Source organism: Mauremys mutica, chromosome 4 (assembly GCF_020497125.1).
Source record: "Mauremys mutica isolate MM-2020 ecotype Southern chromosome 4, ASM2049712v1, whole genome shotgun sequence".
In the NCBI taxonomy this organism is placed as follows: Eukaryota; Metazoa; Chordata; order Testudines; family Geoemydidae; genus Mauremys; species Mauremys mutica.
Window position 1 is genome coordinate 111,698,280 of NC_059075.1, and position 25,981 is coordinate 111,724,260.

A 25,981-nucleotide genomic window follows, 5' to 3' on the forward strand; every position below is an offset into this window, starting at 1 on the left:
GTGGAGTGTGGCTGCTCTCAGAGAACCTTGTGGGCCCAGGTTTGAGACCCCTGGGTCATGACTCATAATGATACATGCCTCTGTTTGTTAGTGCATCATGAGATGAAAAGCTGCTATATAAGAACTAAGTCTTATTATTAGGTAAAGGCTGAAGAGATGCACCCCACAGTGGCTGCAATACAATTATTGTAACCTCTCTAGCTGAGGCTACAATAAACTGGAGAGCACATGAAAGAAACCCCGCTGCTGCTTTAAATCAAAATAACAATTCTTTGCCCTTGTACAGTGCTTTCCAGCCAAGCATCAATTAACACATTAATTTAGCCTCACAATTCCCCTAGCAGGGGACTATTAGTATTAGTCATGTTTTATCAATGAGAAAACCACTACAGGAAGTTGATTACTTGTCTTCCCCAGGATTAGGTACTGAGCTCATGACAGAGCCAGTAATAGAACCCAGGTCTCCAGCTCCCAAGTGCTGTTCCTTAACCAGTAGGCAGCTCCTCTTACTGGGTACCAGGTAAGTCATGCTGCACAAGCATCTACCAGCTTCCACTGTACATTCTGTAACCGCTATCCAGCCATACCTGTCTTTCTGTTCCTGTTCACACTGAGCCTCCTTCTGGAGTCGCTCCAGATGCCCCTTGGCCACCTCCAGCTCCCACTTGCTTCTCTCCAGCTGCTCCAGGAGGTTTTCATTCAGAAGCTGGAGCCGCTCGTTCTGCACCCGGGTCTCCAGCTGCTCAGAGTTCAGAGACTGTATTTGATGTTCCAGCTGGGAAAGAGGAAAAAGGCAGACAAAGAATAGTAAGAGCCACCTGCCAGATTCAGGAAGCCACGGCCGTACAATGGGCCAGAAAAGCATATACACAATATGCTATTGAGGAGCTGCTCCAGGTAAGCTGCCCAGAAGGACGTGGATAGGCTGTCAGCATTACACTCAGTGTGACGTAAAGCCACAAGCTGGGTATTTCAAAGCCTGCTATCCTGTGCTGACCCCCCTGAACCGATACGTCACAGCACACAAATGTGGCACAATCGCACCCCACTGTGGAACGGCAATATCAAAGGAGCAAGGGGAAGAGTAAGGCGGGAGAAGCAGCAGTAACTCTGCTCACCTCACACCAAGAATAGGACATTATTATTTACTGGTTGTATTACAGTAGCACCTTGCAGCTCAGTCATGGCCCAGGAACCCAGGCTGCCAGGTGCTATATAAACAGAATAAAAAGAGCCACTTCCCCCACGAGCTCACTATGGAAGTATACAACAAGAAACAGATGGATACAGCAGACACACGGGGAGCACCAGGAAACAACGAGGCAACATTGGTCAGCATGATAGGCAGTGGTCTCAGACGTTCATTGAGGTTTGAGAGTTTCAGGTTAGGTGTTTGCTTGGCAAAGGCAATGAGTGAAATGATTAGAGCAGGGAACTGGAAGTTGCCTGGAGCTCACTCAAAATACCCCTTAATTCTCATCTTGCAGCTGCCCGCTCACAGACTGGAATGAGAAAGCAGGGCTGCCCGGGGGGTGGGGGGAAGAGACAAGTGGGGCAATTTGCCCCAGGCCCTGGGCCCTGCAGGGGCCCCCACGAGAATATAGTATTGTACAGTATTGCAACTTTTTTTATGGAAGGGCCCCCCGAAATTGCTTTGCCCCAGGCCCCCTGAATCCTCTGGGCGGCCTTGTGAGAAAGTTTACAGCACTTTGGCAGGGGCTATCCCTGACTGGCGTTCATGCACCAGAATGTCACCGGCAAGTACACCCCATGGAGACAAGTAGAGGTGCGCTACATTACCGAGGCACAAGGTCAAGTTAAGGACAAGGTGAGCTCTCATCTCATGCACATGCCAACCTTGCTAGGGCCCCTCTAGGAGGGGATGTGTACGCTGAACTGCCTTCTTGCTGCAAACTTAAGTCAGAACCTTATCTGAAAGCAAGATAGAGAGAGATAAGGCAGGATCTCATGCATGGCCATCTCTGGACAGAAGACTCCCATGGAATGTAAACATCCAACTATGCTGGTGAAGCCTGGCTCTCCTCTACAGCATGGTATGCTGCACCTGCTCTACCAGACCAGATGGAGACAGGTGTTGTGTGCAAACACTGGATTGCTAGGGGTATGTTTGAGCAGGGGCCATTCATTCTGGATTTCTTGGAAGGCCACATACGGAGCCTTACAGACAGCCTCAAAGATTAAATATTTTAGCTTGCTAAGGATCCGGAGCAGACCCAGTGAATCCCAGTTACTTGAACCCCATGTCTCCAAACCTCCCTATCTAACAGATAGCCAACATTCCTCCATGCCTGTTGATCCTCGATTAGATAGAGCTGCTTGGTGCTGTTCAAGCCATGTGGCTAACTGTGATCCTACCATAGCCCTGAACAAGAATTAGTCTGTACGTCTCTAAAGCAGAATCATTAGCTGGTCTGGTTGTGGAATCTACACAAAGGAAAACCCAGAAGACACACAAATGAGCGAAATGTCTCTGATATTTTGCTTGCTGCAGATTTGCCTAGTCCATGGAGTTCCAGCTAAGCCCCTCCCATCTCCTACAAGCTGTTTCTGAAAACCTAGCTCTTCCACAAAGAATTCCAGATAGAGCAGGTCGGAAGTTGGGTCCTTCTTCCCCCTGTGAAAAATTTTGATTTTTTATTAACAAACAAACAAAACTAAAAACTAAAATATGTTGGGTTGAAAACAGAAAAGATTTCCCTTTTCCACAAAAGCATTGAAATATGTTGATGGAAGCACAGAGATGCTTTCAGGACAAATTTTTTACTTAGCTGAAAACCCTATTTTTCATCCAAAAAAGTTTGAGCCCTAATACCAGCTGTGATGACTGCATGGCACTGTGTGTCTAAACTGGATCCAACGAGCTTGTACTTTAAGACAGCAATTCTTTCAGGGCAGGGATGTGCTATTGGTTTGAGGCAGTTTGTCTGCTACACTGAGCCAGGAATACTTATGGCAATAGATATATACAAATATTGCCACTTCAATATGACCACCAGGGAGTCCCCTCTCGGAGCAGCAGCTCTGCCATCCAGCAAGGCTGGCACTGACATGAGCACCTCTGACTGGCCTGAGTTCTCCCTGGATCCAGTCAGCAGGAGCCAGGCAGGTAATTTGCAATGAGGGAGCCCTCAAGCAGAGGGAGGAGAGCAAAACTGGGAGCTGCTTTAAGAGAGGCAGCCATTGAACACGAGGGTCTTGCTGTGCAAGGCAAGATTAGGGCCATCACTGCTGCATAAATGAAAATCGGGGCAAGGGGAACAGAGCAATCAGCTTATATGCAACTGCGCTACTCAGCCTGTGTCTCTGTCACCTCAAGCCTCGCGAGACAGGCCATCCCCATAGCGTGTCACAAGGTGCTTCCTCGCCTTTTCCCTGAGTTGCAAGAGTGCTGCCGCCATGCTCCTAGGGCCTGACCTAAAGCCTATTGCAGACAGTGGGAGTCTTCCCATTGACTTCAGTGGGTTTTGGATCACATTGCTACGTCCTTATCAACCCACAGAGCTCGAGACTCAAACATAGAGCCTCACCTTGTTTTGTCACTAGACTTGCTGTCCCCCCAACTTCCCCCCCAGCTGTGGGTTTAGTCATGGTGATCCATACATTAGCGACCTACACTCAAGGTTATTGCATTTATCTGTGCCAAGGTATGAAACCACCCACCTTAAAAAAGCCTGAGTTTTCCATGCAGGATACACAGGGCATCCTGGACACATTCCCCCGTACAAGACCCCAGACATTTAGCAGAGGAGTTAACCAACAGTTTACTAAGGAAGAGGAGATGGACCGTGTGAAAGGACATGAAGTCTGTCAATTACAGACTGGTGATTTCATTCTTTGAGAGTATCCCCTCACAGGTGGGAGTGTTATCATTCAGTCTCATTGTGCCAGTAAGGGCCACAATTTTCCCTATCATGGGAAGGATTTTGCTGCCCTAGTTATTTCAATGGTGGGAGATGAAGCAGATCAAATAGATGGTCTACATCCACTTCTCTGTTAGTTTTAGCTTCACAGTCCATGGACCAGAACTGCAAATGCATTCTTCCCAAGAGGATTTGGGGATGGCCTATCCACTCCTGGTAGTCACCAGATCATAAGTGTCTCTGGCATGATACGTTTATTCTTTTTCTTAGCCCTATCCCCTTGGTTAAGGGGCCTTTATCCTCATCAAGGAAAGAGGTAGAAGACCCCTCATGCCCAATAGTGAGTGGATATCAGGCAAGGTCTTGTTATCTGTTTGATTTGATACCCTCCCTCCACTCACCTGAAGATGCCTCTTCCCTCCCTAACTTGGACTTTGGTGCCATCAGATAGTAAACTTGGACTTTAGAACCATCCTCTAGACACTGACTGCACTGTTTACAGTGTGCTACAGTGTATGACCTGCATCATGGTTATCTGCTGATATGGGCTATCATCCATGGGCAGTTCCTAGTCAGAAAAATATCTACAGAGCTTTAAACACACACACCCCCTCACACTCCTAGATGGGTGTGCTTGAAAGAGCAACCAGAGAAGTATATCTCACTTTTATTCATAGACAATATCTATCCCGGTTCTGAAAATAACTAATAACAGCTATACTGGGTCAGACCAATGGTCCAGCTGGCCCAGTATCCTGTCTTCCGACAGTGGCCAATATCAGGTGCTTCAGAGGGAATGAACAGAACAGGCAATCATTGAGTGATTCATCTCCTGTCGGTCTCTCCCAGCTTCTGGCAATCAGAGGCTAGGGACACCCAGAGCATGGGTCAAATCCCTCACCATCTTGGCTAATAGCCATTGATGGATCTATCCTCCATGAACTTATCTAGTGCTTTTTTGAAACCAGTTATAGTTTTGGCCTTCACAACATCCTCTGGTAAAGAGTTCCACAGATTGACTGCGCGTTGTGTGAAGAAGTACTTTCTTTTGTTTTAAACTTACTGCTTATTAATTTCATTGGGGGACCCCTGGCTCTTGTCTAATGTGAAGGCATAAATAACACTTCCCTATTCGCTTTCTCCACACCAGTCATGATTTTATAGACCTCTAGTATATTCCCCTTTAGTCGTCTCTTTTTCAAACTGAAAAGTCCCAGTCTTTTTAATTTCTCCTCATATGGAAGCTGTTCCATACCCCTAATCATTTTTGTTACCCTTCTCTGTACGTTTTCCAATTCTAATATACACTTTTTGAGGTGGGGTGATCAGAACTGCACGCAATATTCAAGGTGCAGGGTGTACTATGGATTTATATAGTGGCATTATGATATTTTCTGTCTTATTATCTATCCCTTTCTTAATGGTTCTGAACATTCTGTTAGCTTTTTTGACTGCTGCTGCACACTGAGTGAATGTTTTCAGAGAACTATCCATAGTGACTCCAAGATCTCTTTCTTGAGTGGTAACTGCTAAGTTAGACCCCATCATTTTATATGTATAGTTGGGATGTTTTCCAATGTGCATTACTTTGCATTTATCAATACTGAATTTATTCTGCCATTTTGTTCTCCAGTCACCCAGTTTTGTGAGATTCCTTTGTAACTCTTCACAGTCTCCTTTGGACTTAACTATGTTCAGTAGTTTGGTATTGTTTGCAAATTTTGCCATCTCACTGTTTGCCCCTTTTTCAAAACGCTTTGCACGTTTTGCTTACCATCTCATTTATCGTGTGGAAGCGAGTGAGGCTCCCCTGTATTTTTACCTCAGCATTAGGAACTGTAATAGATTCCTAACGTAAGATGCAGAGTGCTTTATCCTAATGCTGTTGCCAGCCAAGGTCATTCAGTAAGAGCATGGCCCTTGAAGCAGTGCGAGATTTGGGACCAGATCCTCAGAGGACATAAGTTGGCCCAACTCCACTGAAGTCAGTAGAGTTATGCCAATTTACACCAGCTGAGGATCTGGCCCTGGGACTCTATTCTCCATCCCCACCCCAATACACATACCCACTGTGTGCGTGCAAGGGGGGCAGAAAGGGGAAGGGCACAGGTCTAATAGGCACTGAAGAACATGGCTACTACTCATGACACTACTTTAGAAAGTCCTCATCAGGACATTAGATCAAAGCAAGACCCTCTCATCCAGTTTATATACAGAATTATATCATTCATCGTATAAGGAGCTGAGCACACCCTATGCAAATATTGACATGACGATTACCTAGGCAGCATAGCGTTACATGACCCAGAGCACTTATTTCTTCACTACGCTCTTTTAAGACGACGTAGCCCTACAATAACGAGGAAGAGTAAACACAGTTGCCCTTCCTTATCTTGATAAAAAGGGGACTAGCTGGCTGAAACTAGGATTATAGCAGTGTTGGAGTCAGGCCAACATTTGGTGCCTGTAGGTCACAGAGCACTAGTACCTCTTGTGAGTGGGAGGTTGGGCTAAATTAAAGTGGGATCCCCTATTTTTGGTGGCTGAAGTCAAACACCAGAAGCCTATGAGAGCAGAATGTAGGAATGCTGGCCCAGTACCACTGGATTCACTGATAGGCTAGTAGATATGCTTGGGGTTAAACCATGCTCCCGGTTCAGAAAGCTACATCATGACAGAATGGAATACATATAGACTGAAGCAACACAGGAGATTTGCATGCATCTCAGTATGGGATTTACCATATTAGATTGCTTTGATGATCCATCTAGTCTGGTATAAACTTTCCCAGAAAGCTTTAAATCCATAGCTCCCAAAGCACTTTACAAAGGAAGGCAAGTATGTGAGTTACAGAGAGGTTAAGTCAATTACCCATGGTCACCTACATCAGCACCAGAGCTGGGTATAGAACTCAGGCATCCCAACTCCCAGCCTAGGACACTGCTGACATGACCACAACACCTCCTATACTCATGCTTCAGAGGAAAGCAAAGGCCACCATAATGCACATGGTCACTTGTGAAGGTACATGAACAGGTGAGAAGATTCCTTCGTGGCCCTGTGGGCAATCAACCAATACCATGAAGCAGGGGTAATCTATTTTTTGTCAAGGTATAAATTTCTTGGTCAAGGTATAGTCAAGGTCCAGATTCCAGAGAAAATAATACTAATAAAAAACAACAATAATGGTAATAATGAGTAAATAAAAAGATTTCAGGGTCCATTCAAAAGTATCTTGTAGTCTAGATTCGGCCCATGGTCTGCCTATTGATTACCCCACCGTGAAGAATGAGACAGGAGCACTCCAATTTCAGCACATACAACTGGAGTAGCATAAAATTATCAAAACACTTTTTAAATCCAGCTGCAGCATTTTACTCCATGAGTTATTCTGAAGGAGATAGAAAACACAAACCACAGAGGTTAAGGGGAATTGCTGCTGGTGTGCCCAAGCATGAATTGCTTCTACAGCACGGCTTTGCTGGTCAGAATTCTGGAAGGACACACACACACGCTTTATTGTAAATTATCCTGCAGGAAGAAGAAAAGATTCCAAAATGGATGGGAAATGAATACAGTAGCATTTTTAAATGAACTCTGGTAACCAGCAAGAATGCTCAGGGCAGAGCCCCGCTGGAGCAGTAGGAAGGAACTGGACTGACTGGTGCAATGCAGCCAATTATCGCCCACTCTCAGCACGACTTCAGGAGCAGGGGGGTAGCTTTCAGGGTTGCCAAGGGCAGTTGAAAAGGAATTAAAGGAAGACACTGTAGGGTGCCTGTTTCTTCAGGAAGGCTCTGGGCCAGGTTACCTTTTTTTGCCGGTAGAGGATTTTCTCAAGCTCCTGCTCCTTGCTGCGCAGCTCCTTCTGCAGCAGGTTGCTCCTGTCGTGCCTCAGTGATTCCTGCACAGAGGAAAGACCCACAGATTTTGATACTGTCCACAGAACCCTGGAATGACATTTCCCAATACCAGGGAACAGAATATCATTGCTGCCCAGGAGCCTGCTGCTAAATGACCCACCACAACCCGCTCCTGCTTCAGAGACAGGAAAATTCTAGGGCTCTCCAGTAAGCCTGGTATTGAAGCCCGTTTCCCACATGGTGGTTGAGTCTCCCTGGGGAACATGCAGGGAGGGATAGCTCAGTGGTTTGAGCATTGGCCTGCTAAACCCAGGGTTGTGAGTTCAATCCTTGAGGAAGCCACTTAGGGATCTGGGGCAAAAATTGGTCCTGCTAGTGAAGGCAGGGGGCTGGACTCGATGACCTTTCAAGGTCCCTTCCAGTTCTAGGAGATTGGCATATCTCCAATTATTACCTTTATTACCTTTAAGCTCGTTGCCGGTCCCTTGGCCCACCCATTTCCCACCTCTATTTATTTAGAATCATAGAATATCAGGGTTGGAAGGGACCTCAGGAGGTCATCTAGTCCAACCCCCTGCCCAAAGCAGGACCAATCCCCAGACAGATTTTTGCCCCAGATCCCTAAATGGCCCCCTCAAGGATTGAACTATTTTTTGCCTCGCACTGAAGAAGATTTACAAGGAACACCCGTCCCTTTCTTCCAACAGCCTCATTGCAGGGGAGTTGCTCATAGAAGAGCAGGGCAGGGCAGAAGACACACAGCAGTTCTTCTAGAAGATGCTTCTGGTTGTCTTTATAGTCTTCCTGGATGCTAAATTCCCCCTGATCAAATGAAATCTCAACAGCCACTCTCAAGCTGACTAATATCACAGATGGGAAAAGGACACTCCACAATTAACATCTTCTGCATTGAAAACAAGAGGGTGTTCTTCAGGCCCCTTGAGAGCAGAGACCACAACCTCCCAACAAGGCAGAGATAAAAAATGAAGCCCAGATTAGGCTGTAGCTGTTGTCAGTGCCAGAGCTTATTAACTGAGGTTCTGTGTAGAGATGCACCATGAGCACTGCAACAGGGGGTGTCCTGGCCAAATCTCCTCCAGCTAACATAGATCCTTGCACCAGTAGAAGAACTAAGCTACTGAAGATTTCAAAAGAAGTCACATGGGGAGCAGAGGCAACAGGATCACCTCCCTTTCAAATGTAGAGGAAACCAAATATTTGCCTCATTTAAGAATCAAAATGCATGCCCAACTGAGCACATGTAGGGAGGATTCACCTGGCAGAGCAGTCGTTCCTTTTCCGCTTTGATCTGTTGCTCCATTTCTTCATAAAGACACCTGACTTCTCTGTCATGGTCTGTCTCCTTTCTACCAAGGAGAAAGAGTGTGTGATGGAGGGAGACTGAGAATGAATGTGAAAGGAAAACAAGGAGAAATAAAGAAGGAGAGGGAGTGGGAAATCTTCTCTCTCAAATAGGAGGATACAGATTTAATTTAAAATCCACACTAATAGTTTATGGGTATTGCCCCATTCCCAAGCACCTGGGCTCACATGCACTGCTAAGGGATTCCAGGGAGATCCATGGGAGTATATTTATTTGCACAATGTTTTATTTATTAGAGTACTTAATATGGCTCCATCAGCATAGTATCTGAGTATCTCACCATCTCTAAAATATTTATCCCACCATTCCGGTGAGGTCGGCCAGTATGATTATCCCCATATTACAGATGGGGAACTGAGGCACATGACTTGCCCAAGGTCACACAGGAATTCAGTGAGAGAGGTCTCCCAAGTCCTACACTGGTGCCCTAATCACTAGACCATCCTTCCTCTCTGCAAGGAGAAAACCACGTAAATTGGAGCTAGGATTCTGGCTATACGTTAATGTCAAATCTGGAGGGAATGGGCTAAGAGAGTCAATGCAGCATTATATGTAGCACAGAAGTCTTTTCCTCCTTAATCCCAGCCTCCACCAGTTTCTCCTTGTTTTTGGGGATAAGGCAATGGGTCAGGTTGCATCTAAATGAGTACCAGCTGGTTCCCCGCTGCCATGGAGGCCTTCTTACCTCTTCAGTGCCTGCTCCATGGATTCCTTCTCATAATGCACCTCCCTGATGTACGATGAAACATGGAACAGGAACTCCTCAAAGTTGGCTAAGAGATCTGGCCGTTCTTTCTGGAGACGAGTCCAGAGCTCCCGAACCTCACTCTGACTGGAGCAAAGATAAGAGAAGGAGAGCCAGGGAGTTTCCATGTTATCACAGGATTGGTATTCATTCCAACTTACACATGTTCAAGAAGAGAAGGGCTGCCCTCCATTGACCTCAGAGGTTGCATTGGATGGGCCCGTAATACTGAAGTGTGTGTGTGTGGGGGGGAACATGACTGGGAATAAAGACTATGAAGTAGTGGGTGGCCAGAATGAGGTAAGTCATCTCAAAACCACCCTATAAAGCTAACTCAGCATTGCCAATGCCAAGCATTGGGAAAGAAAATCACGAATCAGCCCCCCCCCCCAAAAATCATGAGGTTTAAAATTATTATAAGGCAATGATTTTAGAGCTACTTTACAAATATTAATTATCACACAGCTACTGTGAAATAGATCAGCATTACCCCATTGTTTTACAGGTGGGGAAACTGAGGCACGGGGCAGTGAAGTACCTTGAACAAAGTCCCATGCCATGCTAGTGTCAGATGTAGGAGTCATGCCTTCCAGTCCCTTTATGCTATTTTTAACAAAAACCTGAGATGAAACACCCTCTCTCAAAATGACCCAAGCATTCAAACTCTGGTGTCTCTTTAGAGCAGTGTGGACTAGCGGACAGAGCACTGGATTGGGACTCAGAAGACCTGGTTCTATTCCTGCCTCTGCCACTCTCCTAGGTGACCTTGGGGAAGTCTCTTCACCCCTCTGTACTTCAGTGTCCTTCATCTGTAAAAGGGGAATAATGATGCTGACCTCCTTTGTAAAGCGCTTTGAGATCTACTGATGAAAAGCACAATATAACAGCTAGGATTTATTATCATTTTTCACCACTAGAACCATGCATCTTAACTTACTGTTTCTTTGTGTGTGATGGGAAAAAGATGGAAGAGGTCTCCATAGCCCTGTGGGAATGGGATAACCCCTCCTAAACCCACAGCCCTTCTCAAAATGAAATAGGCATCTTAAAATGGTGTCAAGTAATTATCTCAAGTTGCAGTGGAGGAGGTTTAGGTTGGATATTAGGAAAAAAAAATTCACTAGGAGGGTGGTGAAGCACTGGAATGGGTTACCTAGGGAGGTGGTGGAAATCTCCTTCCTTAGAGGTTTTTAAGGTCAGGCTTGTCAAAGTCCTGGCTGGGATGATTTAGTTGGGGATTGGTCCTGCTTTGAGTAGGGGGTTGGACTAGATGACCTCCTGAGGTCCCTTCCAACCCTGAGATTCTATGATTCCATGATTCTATGAAATGCTGCTCACCAATAGAGTGAGAGGTAGGGAGGGGCGGAAATTACTTCTGTGCCCTATTTCTGGAGAAAACATCTTTGGGGCAGGGTCTGTCCTTTTGGTCTGCGCTTGTACAGTGCCTAGCACTATGGGGTCCTGGTCCAAGCCTGATGCACTAATGCTGTAAAAATAATAAAACAGACCAAAAAACGTAGACTAAATCTTAGCACTCTCACTTTAAAATAATAAGACCTAGCTCTTCTGTAGCACTTTTCACCAGTGGACCCAAAAGTACTTCATAAAGCAGATCAGTATCATTCTCCCCATTTTACAGATGGAGAAACTGAGGCATGGGGCGGGAAACAACTTGCCAAAAGTCACCCAGCAAAGCAATGGTAGAGCTGGGAATTGAACCCAGGTCTCATGACAAAAAAACAGGAAATTAAGGGAGCAGTGTTCAAAAATACCCAAGGGATTTAAGAACAGACCCCACTGACAGTCAAACAGGATGTGTGCACTAAACCCACTAAGTGCCTGCAGAACACATTTAATTGAATCATAGAATATCAGGGTTGGAAGAGACCTCAGGAGGTCATCTAGTCCAACCCCCTGCTCAAAGCAGGACCAATCCCCAGACAGATTTTTTTTCAGATCCCTAAATGGCATCCTCAGGGATTGAACTCACAGCCCTGGGTTTAGCAGGCTAATGCTCAACTCACTGAGCTATCCCTTCCCCAAAAGCTACTACACCCCCCCCCCCAAAAAAAAAAGCTTTTATATTTGAGCTGATCAACATTTTTCAAAGGTTTGTCCCCTCAAAAACTGGTCTTTTTTTTCAACAGTTTTTTTTGCATAAATGTTGTCACTGACTTTTTTCATGACCTGAAATCAGATTATCAATATTTTAATTGACCAAAACCCCAGATTTTAGTAAACAAAAAATGTCCATTTTGAACTCTCTGAAACAAAAATATCAACACCTTGTGATTTCCCCTTTTCCCCCCACAGTTCTCAATGAGCTCAGCTTTGAATTCATCTTTTTAAAAAGCTAGTTTGACCGACACAAATTCAATCTGAACATTAATTTCACTATATGTTTCTGCTGAACAGACTCCATCTAGTGGACAATACCGTGCAAAATATTCCATTTAACTGGGACAACTCTTTTACTGGGATATTTCTCGGGGGACAGAGGTGAATGGCAATGGATGCTGTTTAACTGGGATGGTAATATCATTATGGTAAAAGTGAGCAGGTGGTGCTGTTTCAGATCAGTTTCCCAGTTCTTTTTCTTAGCATGTGAGCAAGTTTTTAGCCTTAAAAGAAATGCTTGTGACCTGGTTAGTTTTGTTATGCAAGGATCCAAAGAGGAAACTTTGTGAGCAGCAGGAGAGTTTGCTCTCTCCCTTGGTCTCTCACGGGATTCAGTTCTTGAGTCAGAGAGTTGCTCCCTGGGAACTGGTCATTGGTGTTGGCTGAGAGTCTTAAAAGAAAGGATTTCCATGCATGCTGTTTGATTATCTCTTTTCCTGAACTGATAGATGTGCATAAATAAAACAAGTGACACTTTGGGTATACCCAGACTCTGCCTCACTGATTTCCCCTTCACTGAAAATCACCCAGCAAGGCCTTGGAATTCTGCTACTGCCAGGCAGAGGGGCAACACTGATCTCAGAAGAAGGAGCAACAATATTATCAATTCCATGTACTGGGGACACATTTACCCTGTTGCAAGTGATTAAGTGGTGCTTAGACAGATATACAAGTCTAGTCTTAAAGAAGCTATCAGATTTCAAAAGAAATAAAATAGGAATGAAGCCGGTATCATTTTGTTCACTGCAGCATTTTATGGCATTTATTATTTTTTTGGAACGTTGCCTGTTTAAAAGTTCTTCTCTTAAGTCAGGCAAGGTTGTCCACAGGGATGCTTGCTGCGTGGTACATCTAAATTCCTTTGGACGATAACCGAAGACCATGCCACCTTAGCCTAGTGAAGAAGTTATATTTCTTTAGGCAAGGTGGTCAGTTCTGTTGGGGTTTAGGGCAAATGTTTAATTTAAAAACTATTTCTCTGGGCCAAATAAACTTTTGCCTGGGCTGGTAGATCAGTGACCATTTCAAGGATTATCTCAGATGAACCAATGAGGGTAGAGACTGATGATCTACATCACTGGAAAGTTGGACACTCCAGCTTTTGACTGATGTATGGCAGCTTTTTCTACCTATCACAGTTCGTGATGTATCCAATCATGCGAGTCACATTTGAGCTGTGCATGTATGTCCACTGTGCCCTGCTCTTTGGAGCAGCAGCCTGGCCTAGGACCCAGCCCAACCCACTCTTGTTCATATTTAAAAGAGAATCCTGAAAAGGAGAAGGAAAAGAAATCCTACCAGCTGAGGAAAGCGTAGCTATTTATTTCAAACAATGATCTGCCCTGGGGTGAATGCTCCATCTGAGGGGATGGCTAATGATGTATGCATAAGATCTGAATTACCCAGGTTCAGATTCAAGTCCCAACAGGGTCAATTTACTCCCTCATCTTTTTAGGTGGATCAAGCAAACTCCAGGCAGTGCATTGTGCAGCAATCTACAAGAAAGACCTTAAAGACCAAGATCTTCTGCATGGCTGTTGAAGACTTCATGTTACTTTTGAAAAGCCAAATAACTCATCTCTTTGCCTAAATCCTCCCCATGCCCATGGTTGTGCTGCGTACTGTGCACCAATTTTGCCATCATAGCTGAAACGTGAGTCTATAGCCTGCAAAGTTATTTGGGAAAAGTGCTGCATTAAAGGCCGCTGGTAAATATTCAGGCTAGATATCCCAGACTCCCTGGCATTTCTAATGCAGCACATGACACAAAGTTGGGATACAAAGTGCCAAGGCAACACTTCTGAAAGTATGTTCTTGACGATAACCAGCAGTGCCAGGTCAACTTCTCTCGGTCTGTGCTGAAGCACTGAGGTTTAGCTACTGTAAGATCAGACCAGGACAGGATTTGAGACTTACTCTTCAAAGACCTGGGCTGCTCCAAGCTGCTCCATCATTGAACAAAATCGCTTCTCCTCTTCGTCTTCTGTCTGGTCCAGGTCGTCTGACCAGCCTGACTCAAAGGTCTCCTCATGTCTGGAGTGATCTGTGCTCCCAGACCCTTGGTACAGCTCAATCCCTATGAACTTCCCTGCAGGAAGGGGAAGGAGGGAAGAGAGAGCAGAAGGTCACACTATATTTAGCACTAGGAAAGCTCTTTGAGGGGCAGCCTGAACCAGCTCCATTAGAGATGGCCAAATCGAATGGTGCCTATTAAACACTGCCCTCAGATAGCAAACAAAGAGCCTGTTCTTGTATCATTATGAACGGGAGGAAATTGGTCGGTATCCAGTAAGAGCTGAATCACCCCCCCTACTGGAGGTTCAGGAACTCAGGCATTTCAGCTGATGTGCGTTTAGAGTTCAGTTCATTACAGCACAGTTCAGGCATGATAAGACTGGAAGGACAGATCTGCACTTAAGGCAGTGGACTGGCGCTGGGGGTTCAAGTCCCATCTCTGGCACAAGCTCCTTATGTGATCTCAGGCAAGTCATTGAATCATTCTGCGCCTCAGTTTCCCAGTCTGTAAAATGGAGATAAAAATCCTTCCTTTCTCCTGCCCTGTATCTACCTTGTCTATTAAAGCTCTTTGAGGCAGGGCCTGTCTCTCGCTATGTGTTTATACAGTACCTAGCACAGACTTTCTCTGATCTCACTTGGGACCTCTAGGGGTTCTACTGTAATATTAGTAATTCTCCTCTCACCCAGCTCATCTCCCCAAGTACTATGCTGAACAAAACGGGGACAGCTCTCTGAACAAGGCCCCCTCCTCCTCGGGTCTCAGTTCATCCAGAGCACTACACTAGGAAGGTGGCAAATATTGGGAGTTGAGATGGAAAAGAGTGGGGAGGAAATTCTTCCTAAAGGAATACATCAAGCAGCTCTCGCTAGAAAAAAAAATAGATTTTAATGCCAAAAGGGACCATTATGATAATCTAATCTGCCCTCTTGTATAGCATAGGCCGGAAGGCCTCACCCGGTGATTCCTGCATCAAGCCCATCACTTATGTTGGAGTTATAGTGTAACTTCAGTACCTGGAAAGATACTGGAACAAACAATTGAACACTCAATTTATAAGCACCTAGAGGATAATAAAGTTGTAAGGAATAGTCAGCATGGATTTGTCAAGAACAAATCATGCCAAACCAACCTGATTTCCTTCTTTAACAGGGTTACTGGCCTGGTGGATGGGGGAGAAGCAGAAGACAGGATATATCTTGATTTTAGTATTTTGACTCAGGGCTTGTCTTCACAGATCAAGGCGGATGCAATCAATGCAGCATGTGTCAGTTTAGCAGGTCTAGTGAAGGCCCGCTAAATCGACGGCAGAGAGCTCTCCGGTCAACCTGGTACTCCACCTCCCCTAGAGGAGTAAGGGAAGTTGACAGGAGAGCATCTCCCGTTGATTCAGCACAGTGAAGACACTGCAGTAAATCGACCTAAGCTACATCGACTCCAGTTATGTTATTCACATAGCTGGAGTAGTGTAACTTAGGTCAATTTACCCTAAGTAGTGTAACTTAGGTCAATAACAAAGACAAGCCCTCAGTCCCATGTGACATTCTCAGAAGCAAACTAGGGAAACGCAGTCTAGATTAAATTAATATAAGGTAGATGCACAAATGGTTGAAAAAAACATACTCAGAGAGTAGTCATCAATGGGTCCCTCACAAACTGGGATGGCATATCTAGAAAGGTCCTACAAGGGTCAGTCCTGAGTCCAGTACTATTCAATATTTTCACTAATGACTTGGATACCAGAGTGGAAAGAATGCTTATAAAATTTGCAGATGACACCAAGCTGGGAAGGGTGTGGTAAGATGAGGCCCTTAAACATAAACTCTTGTGTCAGAGGCCCAGTCTGAGGCCTGAAGCCTGAACCAAAGTACTTCCAGGCATTGCTAAAAGCTGGGCTGTGAGCCAGAGGCAGGCCCCACTCACAGAAGTTGGCGAGAAGAGGGCTGCTAGAAGCAGGTGCATCCACACATAAGTGCTAATATGAGGAACTCGTGCCAAGATGGCATCAGAACACTCCACAGAGATAACAAGGAATAGGCAGGTGCATCTTAAAGACAGGGTCAAAAGGACAGCATGATGAATAGATCTGTTTGAAACAACATGAGCAAAGGAAGAGACAGCACACTAATGAGCCAAGGGGTTGTACTTCAATACGTCAGTAGGGATGAGTAATCTGTCCTGTAACTGTATAAAAGTAGGTCCCGGAGTGTACATCCTTGTCTGGCCTACGGGGCAGTGGAAAGTCCCACCACTGACTGAGCCGGTCCATTGCTGGGGGCACAAATTCGTAGTATGTCCTGTAGAGTCTACGGGAAACTATTGCTGTGCTTTGTTTGACAATAAACCTGGCTCAGGTTCCTTCGTACCTTACTAGAGTCTGTGGTCTTTGGGGGTTCTCTGGGGGTCTGCTGTGTCAGCTATCTGTGCAGAGCTGGGGCAGCACACAGAGGGAACACGTATGCAGCCGACTGTTATCATCATCGAACAAGAGCAGAGCACCACACCGGTAGCTACTGACAACAAGGAGTTGCAAGCATTTTGAAGAACAGGATTAGAATTCAAAACAACCTTGAAACCTTGGCAAGACCTTCACAATTGGTCTGAATTCACCAAGATGAAATTCAGTAAAGATAAATGCAAAGAACTTCAGTTAGGAAGGAAAAAAATCAAATGCACAGCTACAAAATGGGGAATAATTGGCCAGGTGTTGCTGAAAAGGATCTTGGGGTTATAATGGATCAAGACTGAATATGGGTCAACAATGTGATGCAGTTGGCTAATATCATTCTGGGGTGTATTAACGCGAGTGTTGTATGTAAAACACGGAAGATGATTATTCCACTCTATTCGGCACTGGTGAGGCCTCAGCTGGAGCACTGTGTCCAGTTCCAGGCACTGTACTTCAGGAAAGATGTGGACAAATTGGAGAAAGTCCAGAGGACAACAAAAATGATAAAAAGTTCAGAAAACCTGACTTATGAAAAAAGTCAAAACTGGACATGTTTAGTCTTGCAAAAAGAAGGCTGGGGTGGGGGGAACCTAATAATAGTCTTCAAATATGTTAAGTGCTGTTATAAAAAGGACGGTGATCAATTTTTCTTTCATGTCAGCTGAAGGTAGGACAAGAAGCAATGGGCTTAATCTGTAGCAAGGGAGAGTTTGGTTAGACATTAGGAAACACTTCTTGATATAAGGGTAGTTAATGCCCAGGGAATTGGCTTCCAAGGAGATTGTGAATTCCACATGATTGGAAGTTTTTAAGAACAGGTTAGACAAACACTGCTCAGGGCTGGTGTAGGTTTACTTGGTCCTGCCTCAGCACAGGGGGATGGACTAGATGACTTCTCTAGGTCCCTTCCAGCCCTGCATTTCCATGATTCTAGCTTTTAAAAAGACATCCAGTCTGGACTTAAAGATAAGCAAGCAGAGGCACAGGGAGGCAGTGTCTAGTTTCCAGGGCCAGGAACTTCTGGGTTCTAATCCCTGCCCTGAAATATATTTATGACTCTGGGGAAACCACCTAACCCAGGGGTGAGCAAACATTTTGGCCTGAGGGCCGCATCGGGTTTCATAAATTGTATGGAGGGCCGGTTAGGGGAGGGGGTCGTGGCCCAGCCCCACCTCCCATCTGCCCCCGCCCCCAGGACTCCTGCCCCATCCAACCCCCCTCCTTCCTGACTGCCCTCCTGGGACCCCTGCCCCCATTCAACCCCCTTGTTCCCCCACCCTCTGACCGCCCCGACCCCTATCCACACCCCTGACCACCACCCTGAACTCCTCTGCCCTCTATTCAACCCCCCCTGCTTCGTAACCCCTTACTGCACTGCCTGGAGCACCGGTGGCTGGCGGCGCTACAGCCAGGCCGCCTGGCTGGAGCTGGGCCATGCTGCCACCGCCACCACCGCACAGCACAGAGACTGGGTCAGGCCTGGCTCTGCAGCTGCGCTGCCCCAGGAGCTCACAGCCCCACCGCCCAGAGCATTGCACCAGCGACGGAGCGAGTGAGTTGAGGCTGTGGTGGAGAGGGAACAGCAGGGGAGGGACTGGGGCTAGGTCAGGGGCCAGGCAAGACAGTCCCGTGGGCCAGATGTGGCCCCCGGGCCATAGTTTGCCCACCTCTGACCTAACCCCTCTGTGCCTCAAGTCAATAGCAGAGTAGAATCTTAACTCAATCCTTCCTGGCTCCAAGCTGCATGCTCAGACCATATGTCTACTGCATCCTTTCCATTACCTACAGACAGCGTTTTGGTATGTCATTTGTATGAGACACACTACAGTCAAGCACAGTGTTTTGTTTTATTTTGAATGAGATCCTGTCATTCCTCTCAGCCTGCCCCAATAGCCTTGATCAGTGCTTTCTGTGCCAGTTCATAGAACTATGAAAACTTCAGTCTCAATTCTCTTATCAGTGGAAGGCCATAAACATGTCTGGGCAGTTGCCATTCTCTGACATGTGGAACATGTTCAGGAAATAGGTGAGTTGCACTGTAATAAAAGTGTATCCTTCTGTAGTAGCAGCAGTTTAACTCTCTGCACTTGAAGTGACTGCTTTAACCCTACAGGCTTGATGCCAGCATACAGTGCCAAGTCTGGTATGGAAGGCAGGCCTGCTGGTATTCCTGCCTGATCAGATTAACCCATAAACCTAGGAGCAATGCCGGAGAGCAGCGTACCTAGCACTGCTTATCTCCATTATTGTTACCTGGCCAACCATGTGCCACATGCCAGTTACTCATATAAAGAGTCCCTGATCCAGAGAGCTTAAAAGCAAAAGACGCAGAACACAGGAAGTACCAGGACACACAGAAGCTGGGTCAGGTTAGACATTTGTAAATATACTTGTGTGTTTCTGCAGTTTTTTTATAAACCAAAACACTCTATACCGGAGGCTCTTCCTGCTGTCCAGGCCTATTCCTTGAGGTGTCTCTTAAAATTCCTCTTAAAGACACAGGGCCTGATTGGCCACCAAGCCACTCCAGTTTTACACCGGTTTCAATGGGCCAGACTAGAGTAAAGCTGGAGTAACAGACCAATAAATCAGGCTCACTGTCTGTTGTGTTAATTTTGATGGAGTAAGTGGGCTCGTAGAATCAACATGACCTTGTCTTGAGAGAAAGGTCTCCTTTAGATTAAGGAGATGGTAACACACACACTTGGGCCAAGATTTTCACAAGTGGTTACCATTTCTGAGCGCTCCATTTTTGGATACCCAACTTGAGACAAGGGAAAGCACTGAGTATCCGCCCTCTTAAAACCAGGATCTTTAGAGCATCTCATAAGAATATAAGAATGGCCACATTGGGTCAGACCAGTGGTTCATCTGTCCTGTATCCAGTCTTCTGACAGTGGGTGGTGTCAATTGCTTCAGAGGTAATGAACAGAACAGGGCAATTAGCGAGTGATCTATCCCCTGTTGTCCAGTCCCAGCTTCTGGCAATCAAAGGCTTAGGGACACCCAGAGCATGGGGCTACATCCCTGACCATTTTGGCAAATAGCCATTGATGGACCAATCCTCGATGAACTTATCCAGTTCTTTTTTGAAGCCCATTATAGTTTTGGCCTTCACAACATCCTCTGGCAAGGAGTTCCACAGGTTGACTGTGCTTTGAGTGAAGAAGTACTTCCGTATGTTTGTTTTAAACCTGCTGCCTATTAATTTCATTGGGTGATTGGTTCTTGTATTATGTGAAGGAGTAAATAACACTTCTGTATTCACTTTCTCCACACCATTCATGATTTTATAGACTTCTATCATATCCCCCTTTCGTCGTCTCTTTTCTAAGCTAAACAGTTCAGTCTTTTTAATCTCTCCTCATACAGTAGCTGTTCCAGACCCCTAATCATTTTTGGTGCCTTTCTCTGTATTTTCTCCAATTCTAATATATCTTTTTTGAGATGGGGTGAACAGAACTACATGCAGTATTAAAAGTGTGGTTGTCCCATGGATTTAGATACTAGCATTATGATTTTTTTGGTCTTATTATCTATCCCTATCCTAACGTTTCTGAACATTGTTAGCTTTTTTGGGTGCTGCTGCACATTGAACAGATGTTTTCAGAAAACTATTCACGATGATGCCAAGATCTCTTCCTTCAGTGATAACAGCTAATTTAGATCCCATCATTTTGTATATATAACTGGGATTACGTTTTCCAGTGTGCATTACTTTGCATTTGCCAACAGAATTTCATCTGCCATTTTGTTGCCCAGTCATCCAGTTTTGTGAGATCCCTTTGTAGCTCTTCACAGTCAGCTTTGGGCTTAACTATCTTGTGTAATTTTGTATCATCTGGAAACATTGTCATCTCACTGTTTACCCCCTTTTCCAGATCATTTATGAATATGTTAAACAGCACAGGTCCTAGTACAGATCCTTGGGGACCCTCCTCTTTACCTCTCCCCAATGTGAAAACTGATCATTTATTCCTACCCTTTGTTGCTTGTTTTTTCAGCAGTTACTGATCCATGACAGGACATTCCCTCTTATCCCAATACTGCTTTCTTTACTTAAGAGTCTTTTGTGTGGGACTTTGTCAAAGGCTTTCTGAAAGTTCAAGTACACTGTATTAACTGGATCACTATTGTCCACATGCTTGATGGTATCCTCAAAGAATTCTAATAGATTGGTGAGGAATGATTTCCCTTTACAAGAGCTGTGTTGACTCTCCCCCAACATGTGCATCTACATGTCTGATATATCTGTTCTTTCAACAAATATATCTGTTCCTTCAACCAATTTGCCAGGTACTAAAATCAGGCTTACCAGGCCTTTACTTGCCAGGATCACTTCTGGAGCCTTTTAAAAAAAAATCCATGTCACATTAGCTATTCTCCAGTCATCTGGTGCAGAAGCTGATTTAAGTAACAGGTTACATACCACAGTTAATAGTTCTGCAGTTTCATATTTGAGTTCCTTCAGAACTCTTGGGTGAATACCATTTGGTCCTGCTGACTTATTACTGTTTAATTTATCAATTTGTTCCAAACCTCATCTACTGACTTCTCAATCTAGGACAGTTCCTCAGATTTGTGACCTAAAAAGAATGGCTCAGATGTGGGAATCTCCCTCACATCCTCTACAGTGAAGACCAACGCAAAGAATTCATTTTGCTTCTCCTTGTCTTCCCCAAGTGCTCTTTTAGCACCTCTGTTGTCCAGTGGCCCGCTAATTATTTGGAAGGCTTCCTCCTTTTGATGTATTAAAAAAAAAAGCTTTTGCTGTTAGTCTGTGTCTCTTTTGCTAGTTGCTCTTTAAATTCTTTTCTGGCCTGCCTAATTATACTTGCTTGCTCGAGTTTATGCTCCTTTCGATTTTCCTCACCAGGATTTGACTTTCTGTTTTTAAAGGATGTCTTTTTGACCTTATCTGCCTCTTTTACACTATTGTTTAGCCATAGTAGCATATTTTGATCCTCTTGCTGTTTTTTGTTTTTATTTATTAGTTATTTTATTTCATACTGTTTTTATTTATTTGTTATTTTTATCTCAGGTTGAAGTATCGCAAATTCCCAGTCACTTTTGGAAAATCTCAGCCCTGATTCATACTTTATCCCTCTGCTCCGAGCCAGAGAGCCATTAAATTGTCCACGTAGCCTAGCTACACAACCCAACACACACAGAGATGCCTCTTATTTAAACAATTAAAGCCAACCGGGAGTGTATATTCTAAGACTTCATGACCCGCTGGAGGAATGGAGTGGAGGTCATGGAGGTCATTATGTTATAAACATTCCTCTCCCGCATCAGTTGTGTCTTGAGCTGCATCGGCAGCTGCTACTGTGGACCTGTTTACAGTACCAGCATTTTCTAAGTGGCTAACAAAGAGTACTGTAACTAACAGGAAAGCAAGGCTTCATTTTCCTTCACTGTATTATCAAACCAACAGCACTTCCATCAGCACACAGGACAGCTGAAGTGCTGCATCATATAAATCCATAAAGGCATAAATCTCTACTAGTGAGGGTAATTAACCATCGGAACAACTTACCAAAAGTGGTGATGGATTCACCAACACTGGCCATTTTTAAATCAAGATTGGATGTTTGTCTAAAAGATACTCTCTTGGAATTATTGTGGGGAAGTTCTATGGCCTGTGTTATACAGATGGTCAGATCAGATGATCACAATGGTCCCCTCTGGCCTTGAAATCTATGCATGGAGCTGATTTCTAAGGTGCGGATTTTGTCCCCTCATAAAATAACGTTCCTTATGCAGCCGCTTGACCTGGGATTTCCTGCCTGCTGGGAACACCAGAGGGAAGCCCAGGCATGGCATGTGGCCAGCTATCCCCACCAACTGTCTCCTATCAGAGAGGTTCAGAGATGTGGCTGGCAGTTATGAGGAAGTACTGCAGAAGCTGAGAAAAGGAATGTTCTACAGGACTGGAATGACAGGAATGCTTAGGAGGGTTGGGAGACATCTCAGGGTTATGATATACACACACAAGCAAGGTTAATATTAGCATAGGGTGGAAAAGAAACAAGAAGAATTGGGCTAACTAGTTGCAGGCAGTTGGCAGGTGAGTGTTTAGAGCCAATGAGCTCTGCTCCATCTCTCCTATATACGTTTCAACACATACACACTGCATTACCCACGTGTACCTGCTGCTCTTACCTAGTCCCATGCTGAACTCGACAGGTGTCAGGTACCCATTATTGTCCTGCTCCAGGCTGTCAAAGACAGCCTCCAGCTGTTCTGGGGTCAGGGGCAGTTCGCTCTGCAGCCGCTGGAAAGACAGGAGGAGGGACAAAATAAATACCAAACTCTGGACCCACGTACAGCCCAACTCAAGTCTTTCCAATGACTCCCACTGGGCTTGGATCAGTGCTCTCAGACCCACCCTACTGGGAGTGAGAGGCTACAACTGTTAAGGCAATGCAGCTGAGCCAGTATGCAGCAGTTTGGAATGCCCATCAGCACAGGGAACTGGATAAATGGGCAGGACTGTGCAGAGGGCATTTTGCTTTCTACGGGTTACTTGGTTCTGACGAGCATTCTTCCAGGATCAGCCCTTATCCCCAACTTCTTCCAGGACCACCTGTTATGTTTTTAGTTGTCCTTTGTCATCTACTGGGCTTTTCCTGTCATTCTGACTGAGGAGGGCTGGCTGTGGCTCTCTCGGAGCATCAACACTCCAAGATTTTAACTCAAAATAGGCAGGAGAGAGATGACTCTCTCCGGATCACAGTCATAATTCAGTCCTGGAGTTAGTTTTTAAAGGAGACAAACCATCCACAGACATTAGAGGTACAACCAAGGTGAGAAAAATCGGTGTGTCCTGTTATGGGGGCCGTGGTCGGGAGATGGGACACAATATTTTTGTAAAAGAAATCCCTCTCTCCCCCCACCCCTGCCCCGTGCTCTAGAGTAGGCCAGGGTAGTGGTGACGGTAAAGGGGGGGCGCATTTTTGGAAAAACTCTGACAACTTTCCTCCTTCTCTACCACAAAATTAGAAATTTTCATCAAAATGTTATTTTTATATATATATATTTATATATATATTTATATATATATTTATATATAAAATCAAGCTGCTTCAGTTCTCTCTGTTTTCCAGTGGGCTACTGGTGCAGTCCACCTGAGAGGGGCCATAAGACAACAGAGGTTATACATGGCCTAATCAAGAGCACCCAGCAGTGTGTGGTAAAGCAGTCCCCCTGGAGTGCAGCCTTCTGGCTCACCTGCTTCCATAGCTTCCTGCCCGGAAGCAGAGCAGGAGGGATTCTTCTCCTTACCTGCATGTCCAGCTTGGTGATGAAGCCCTTCTCCTCCTTGTCACACAACTGAAAGAGCTCCCTGGCCTTTTCCAGCATCTCCACCTGCACGTCCCCTGCTTCACTCAGGCGGAGGCTGGAGGAGGCACTGGCAGCCACCCCATCCTCTTCCTCTTCCTCTTCCTCCCAGAGGGCATCCAGGAGCTCTCCTCTCCGGTTCTCCATCTTCCCAAAGCTCTCCCGGCCAGGGTCCAACAGCTGCGGTGGAGAAAGCCAAAACAGTTAAATTAAAATGAACTGCAGTTAACAGGTGCTCCAACCCACCACATGCAGGCTTCAGAGAGAGGCCAACTCACTGCAGGTTACCTAGTAACGCCTCCTTGGTCAGAAGCACATTACTGAGAGCCTCTCACGTCTCTGACTGGGGTCACTGGAGAGGCAGGAGAAGAGACCTCAGACGGAGAGAGGGCAATACCTCTGATTGCCTCACAAAGAACTGCGAGCTACAAACAAGGTGCAGGCATTGCTGAACTGATATCAGAGAGCTAATGCTGCTGACTGCGATGGGGCCGGCTCTTGCCGTGACCTCACACAAAGACGTGCACATCTTCGGCTCAGTCTTGCAGTGAAGTCACAATTCTCCATTGGCAACAGTTGGTTGCCAGGAAAGATTCAGCAGGATAGGAGCACAAACTAAGAGAAGATGGTACAGGAAGAAGCAAAGCTCTTATTTAAACAAACCCAGCAATTTTCAAGAAGGGATGGGATATTGTTTAAAGCACTGGGCTAGGACCCAGGAGAGCTGGGTGCAATTCCTGGTTCTGCCATGGGCAAGTCACTTTAGTCTTTGTGCCTTAATTTCCCACATACACAATGGCATAATAATCCTTCCTTACAGGGGCCACTTTTCCTCCTTATCCCCAAGCCTACATGTTCTGAGAACTCAAAAGCTGCCAAATAGAATTTTAATCTAAAATGTTAATTTTGTAGAAAGAAACACACACACACACACACACAAACTTCAGCTGCCATTGAAAGCAATTTCCAATAAGTTATGAGGATCTAAAAATAAAGGCATCAACTTGACTATAGCATTGCTACTGTGATAGCATGTGTGTACACACACACACACACACACACACACACACACACACACACACACACACACACACACACACACACACCCTTCCAAGTGAGAGGTCCAGAACAGTTCCCTATAGACTATTTTTCCTTGTTACCAGTAACACAATTTAAGCCTTCCTGAACCAAATTGCTTTAGATTTCAACTCTGCATTGCAGGGGAGGAGTGAGTGGGACAAGAGGATGGAGACAGATTTAACAGCACTAACCAAGGAATGTATTTAATTTTCAAGAAATTAAAACCATTGTACAGGCGCAAGAACAATAGCTGAGTGAATTTTTGTTTGCACTCTTGATACGCTGGAAGGACAAAGAATGTCATGTACGTAAGCAAGAAGTAACTGACACTAAACACAAAAGGACTAGGCAGTTATGTACCACACTATTGACTTTTTGTTCATTATTGCTATTTGGAGAGTTAAAATGTGGCTCTGCTCTGAAAAGTGACTGAGCAAAAAGGTGCCATTTTTACCTAAGAGATCTCTTCCCTGAGAGCATTCAGAATCAGGTCTCCTGATTTTTAGCAGCAACCATGACGACATATTTATTTACAGTATATTATTCAGAGGTCTCTGTGTGCTGTATAGATCTCCAGACAAGCAGTGGTCCCTGGTAAACAATGGAAACTAAACTGGAAGTTGAGCTGTGTGGAAGCCCATTTGTTTGTATCTGTCATTACAGTTGCATTCATTAACCCCCCAACACCACCCCCGTTTACTATAATAAGCCTTTATACTTATTGTTCTTGTAGTCCTGTAGAGCCAATACAACATTTGGAGATTGAGTTGGACTCTATTCCAGCTTATGTATCATTATCTTAACTGTTAACTCATTCCTGA

General features: G+C 45.1%; 1 protein-coding gene across 3 annotated transcripts in view; it reads right to left on the minus strand.

The window, feature by feature from the left end:
- CRACR2B (calcium release activated channel regulator 2B) overlaps positions 1-25,981 on the minus strand; it is a 74,304-nt gene that overhangs the window by 20,202 nt on the left and 28,121 nt on the right. For 2 of the 3 annotated variants that reach the window (XM_045015273.1, XM_045015274.1), the window contains exons 2-8: positions 24,024-24,260; positions 22,902-23,013; positions 14,188-14,359; positions 9,814-9,960; positions 9,021-9,111; positions 7,693-7,785; positions 588-775 (exon numbers count right to left, since the gene is read on the minus strand). In XM_045015273.1, the coding sequence (XP_044871208.1) occupies positions 588-775; positions 7,693-7,785; positions 9,021-9,111; positions 9,814-9,960; positions 14,188-14,359; positions 22,902-23,013; positions 24,024-24,227 (1,007 nt within the window). In that variant the 5' untranslated portion in view covers positions 24,228-24,260. Of the gene's footprint in view, positions 1-587; positions 776-7,692; positions 7,786-9,020; positions 9,112-9,813; positions 9,961-14,187; positions 14,360-22,901; positions 23,014-24,023; positions 24,261-24,368; positions 24,579-25,981 lie in introns of those variants that run through there. The other variant, XM_045015272.1, reaches the window with a different exon arrangement.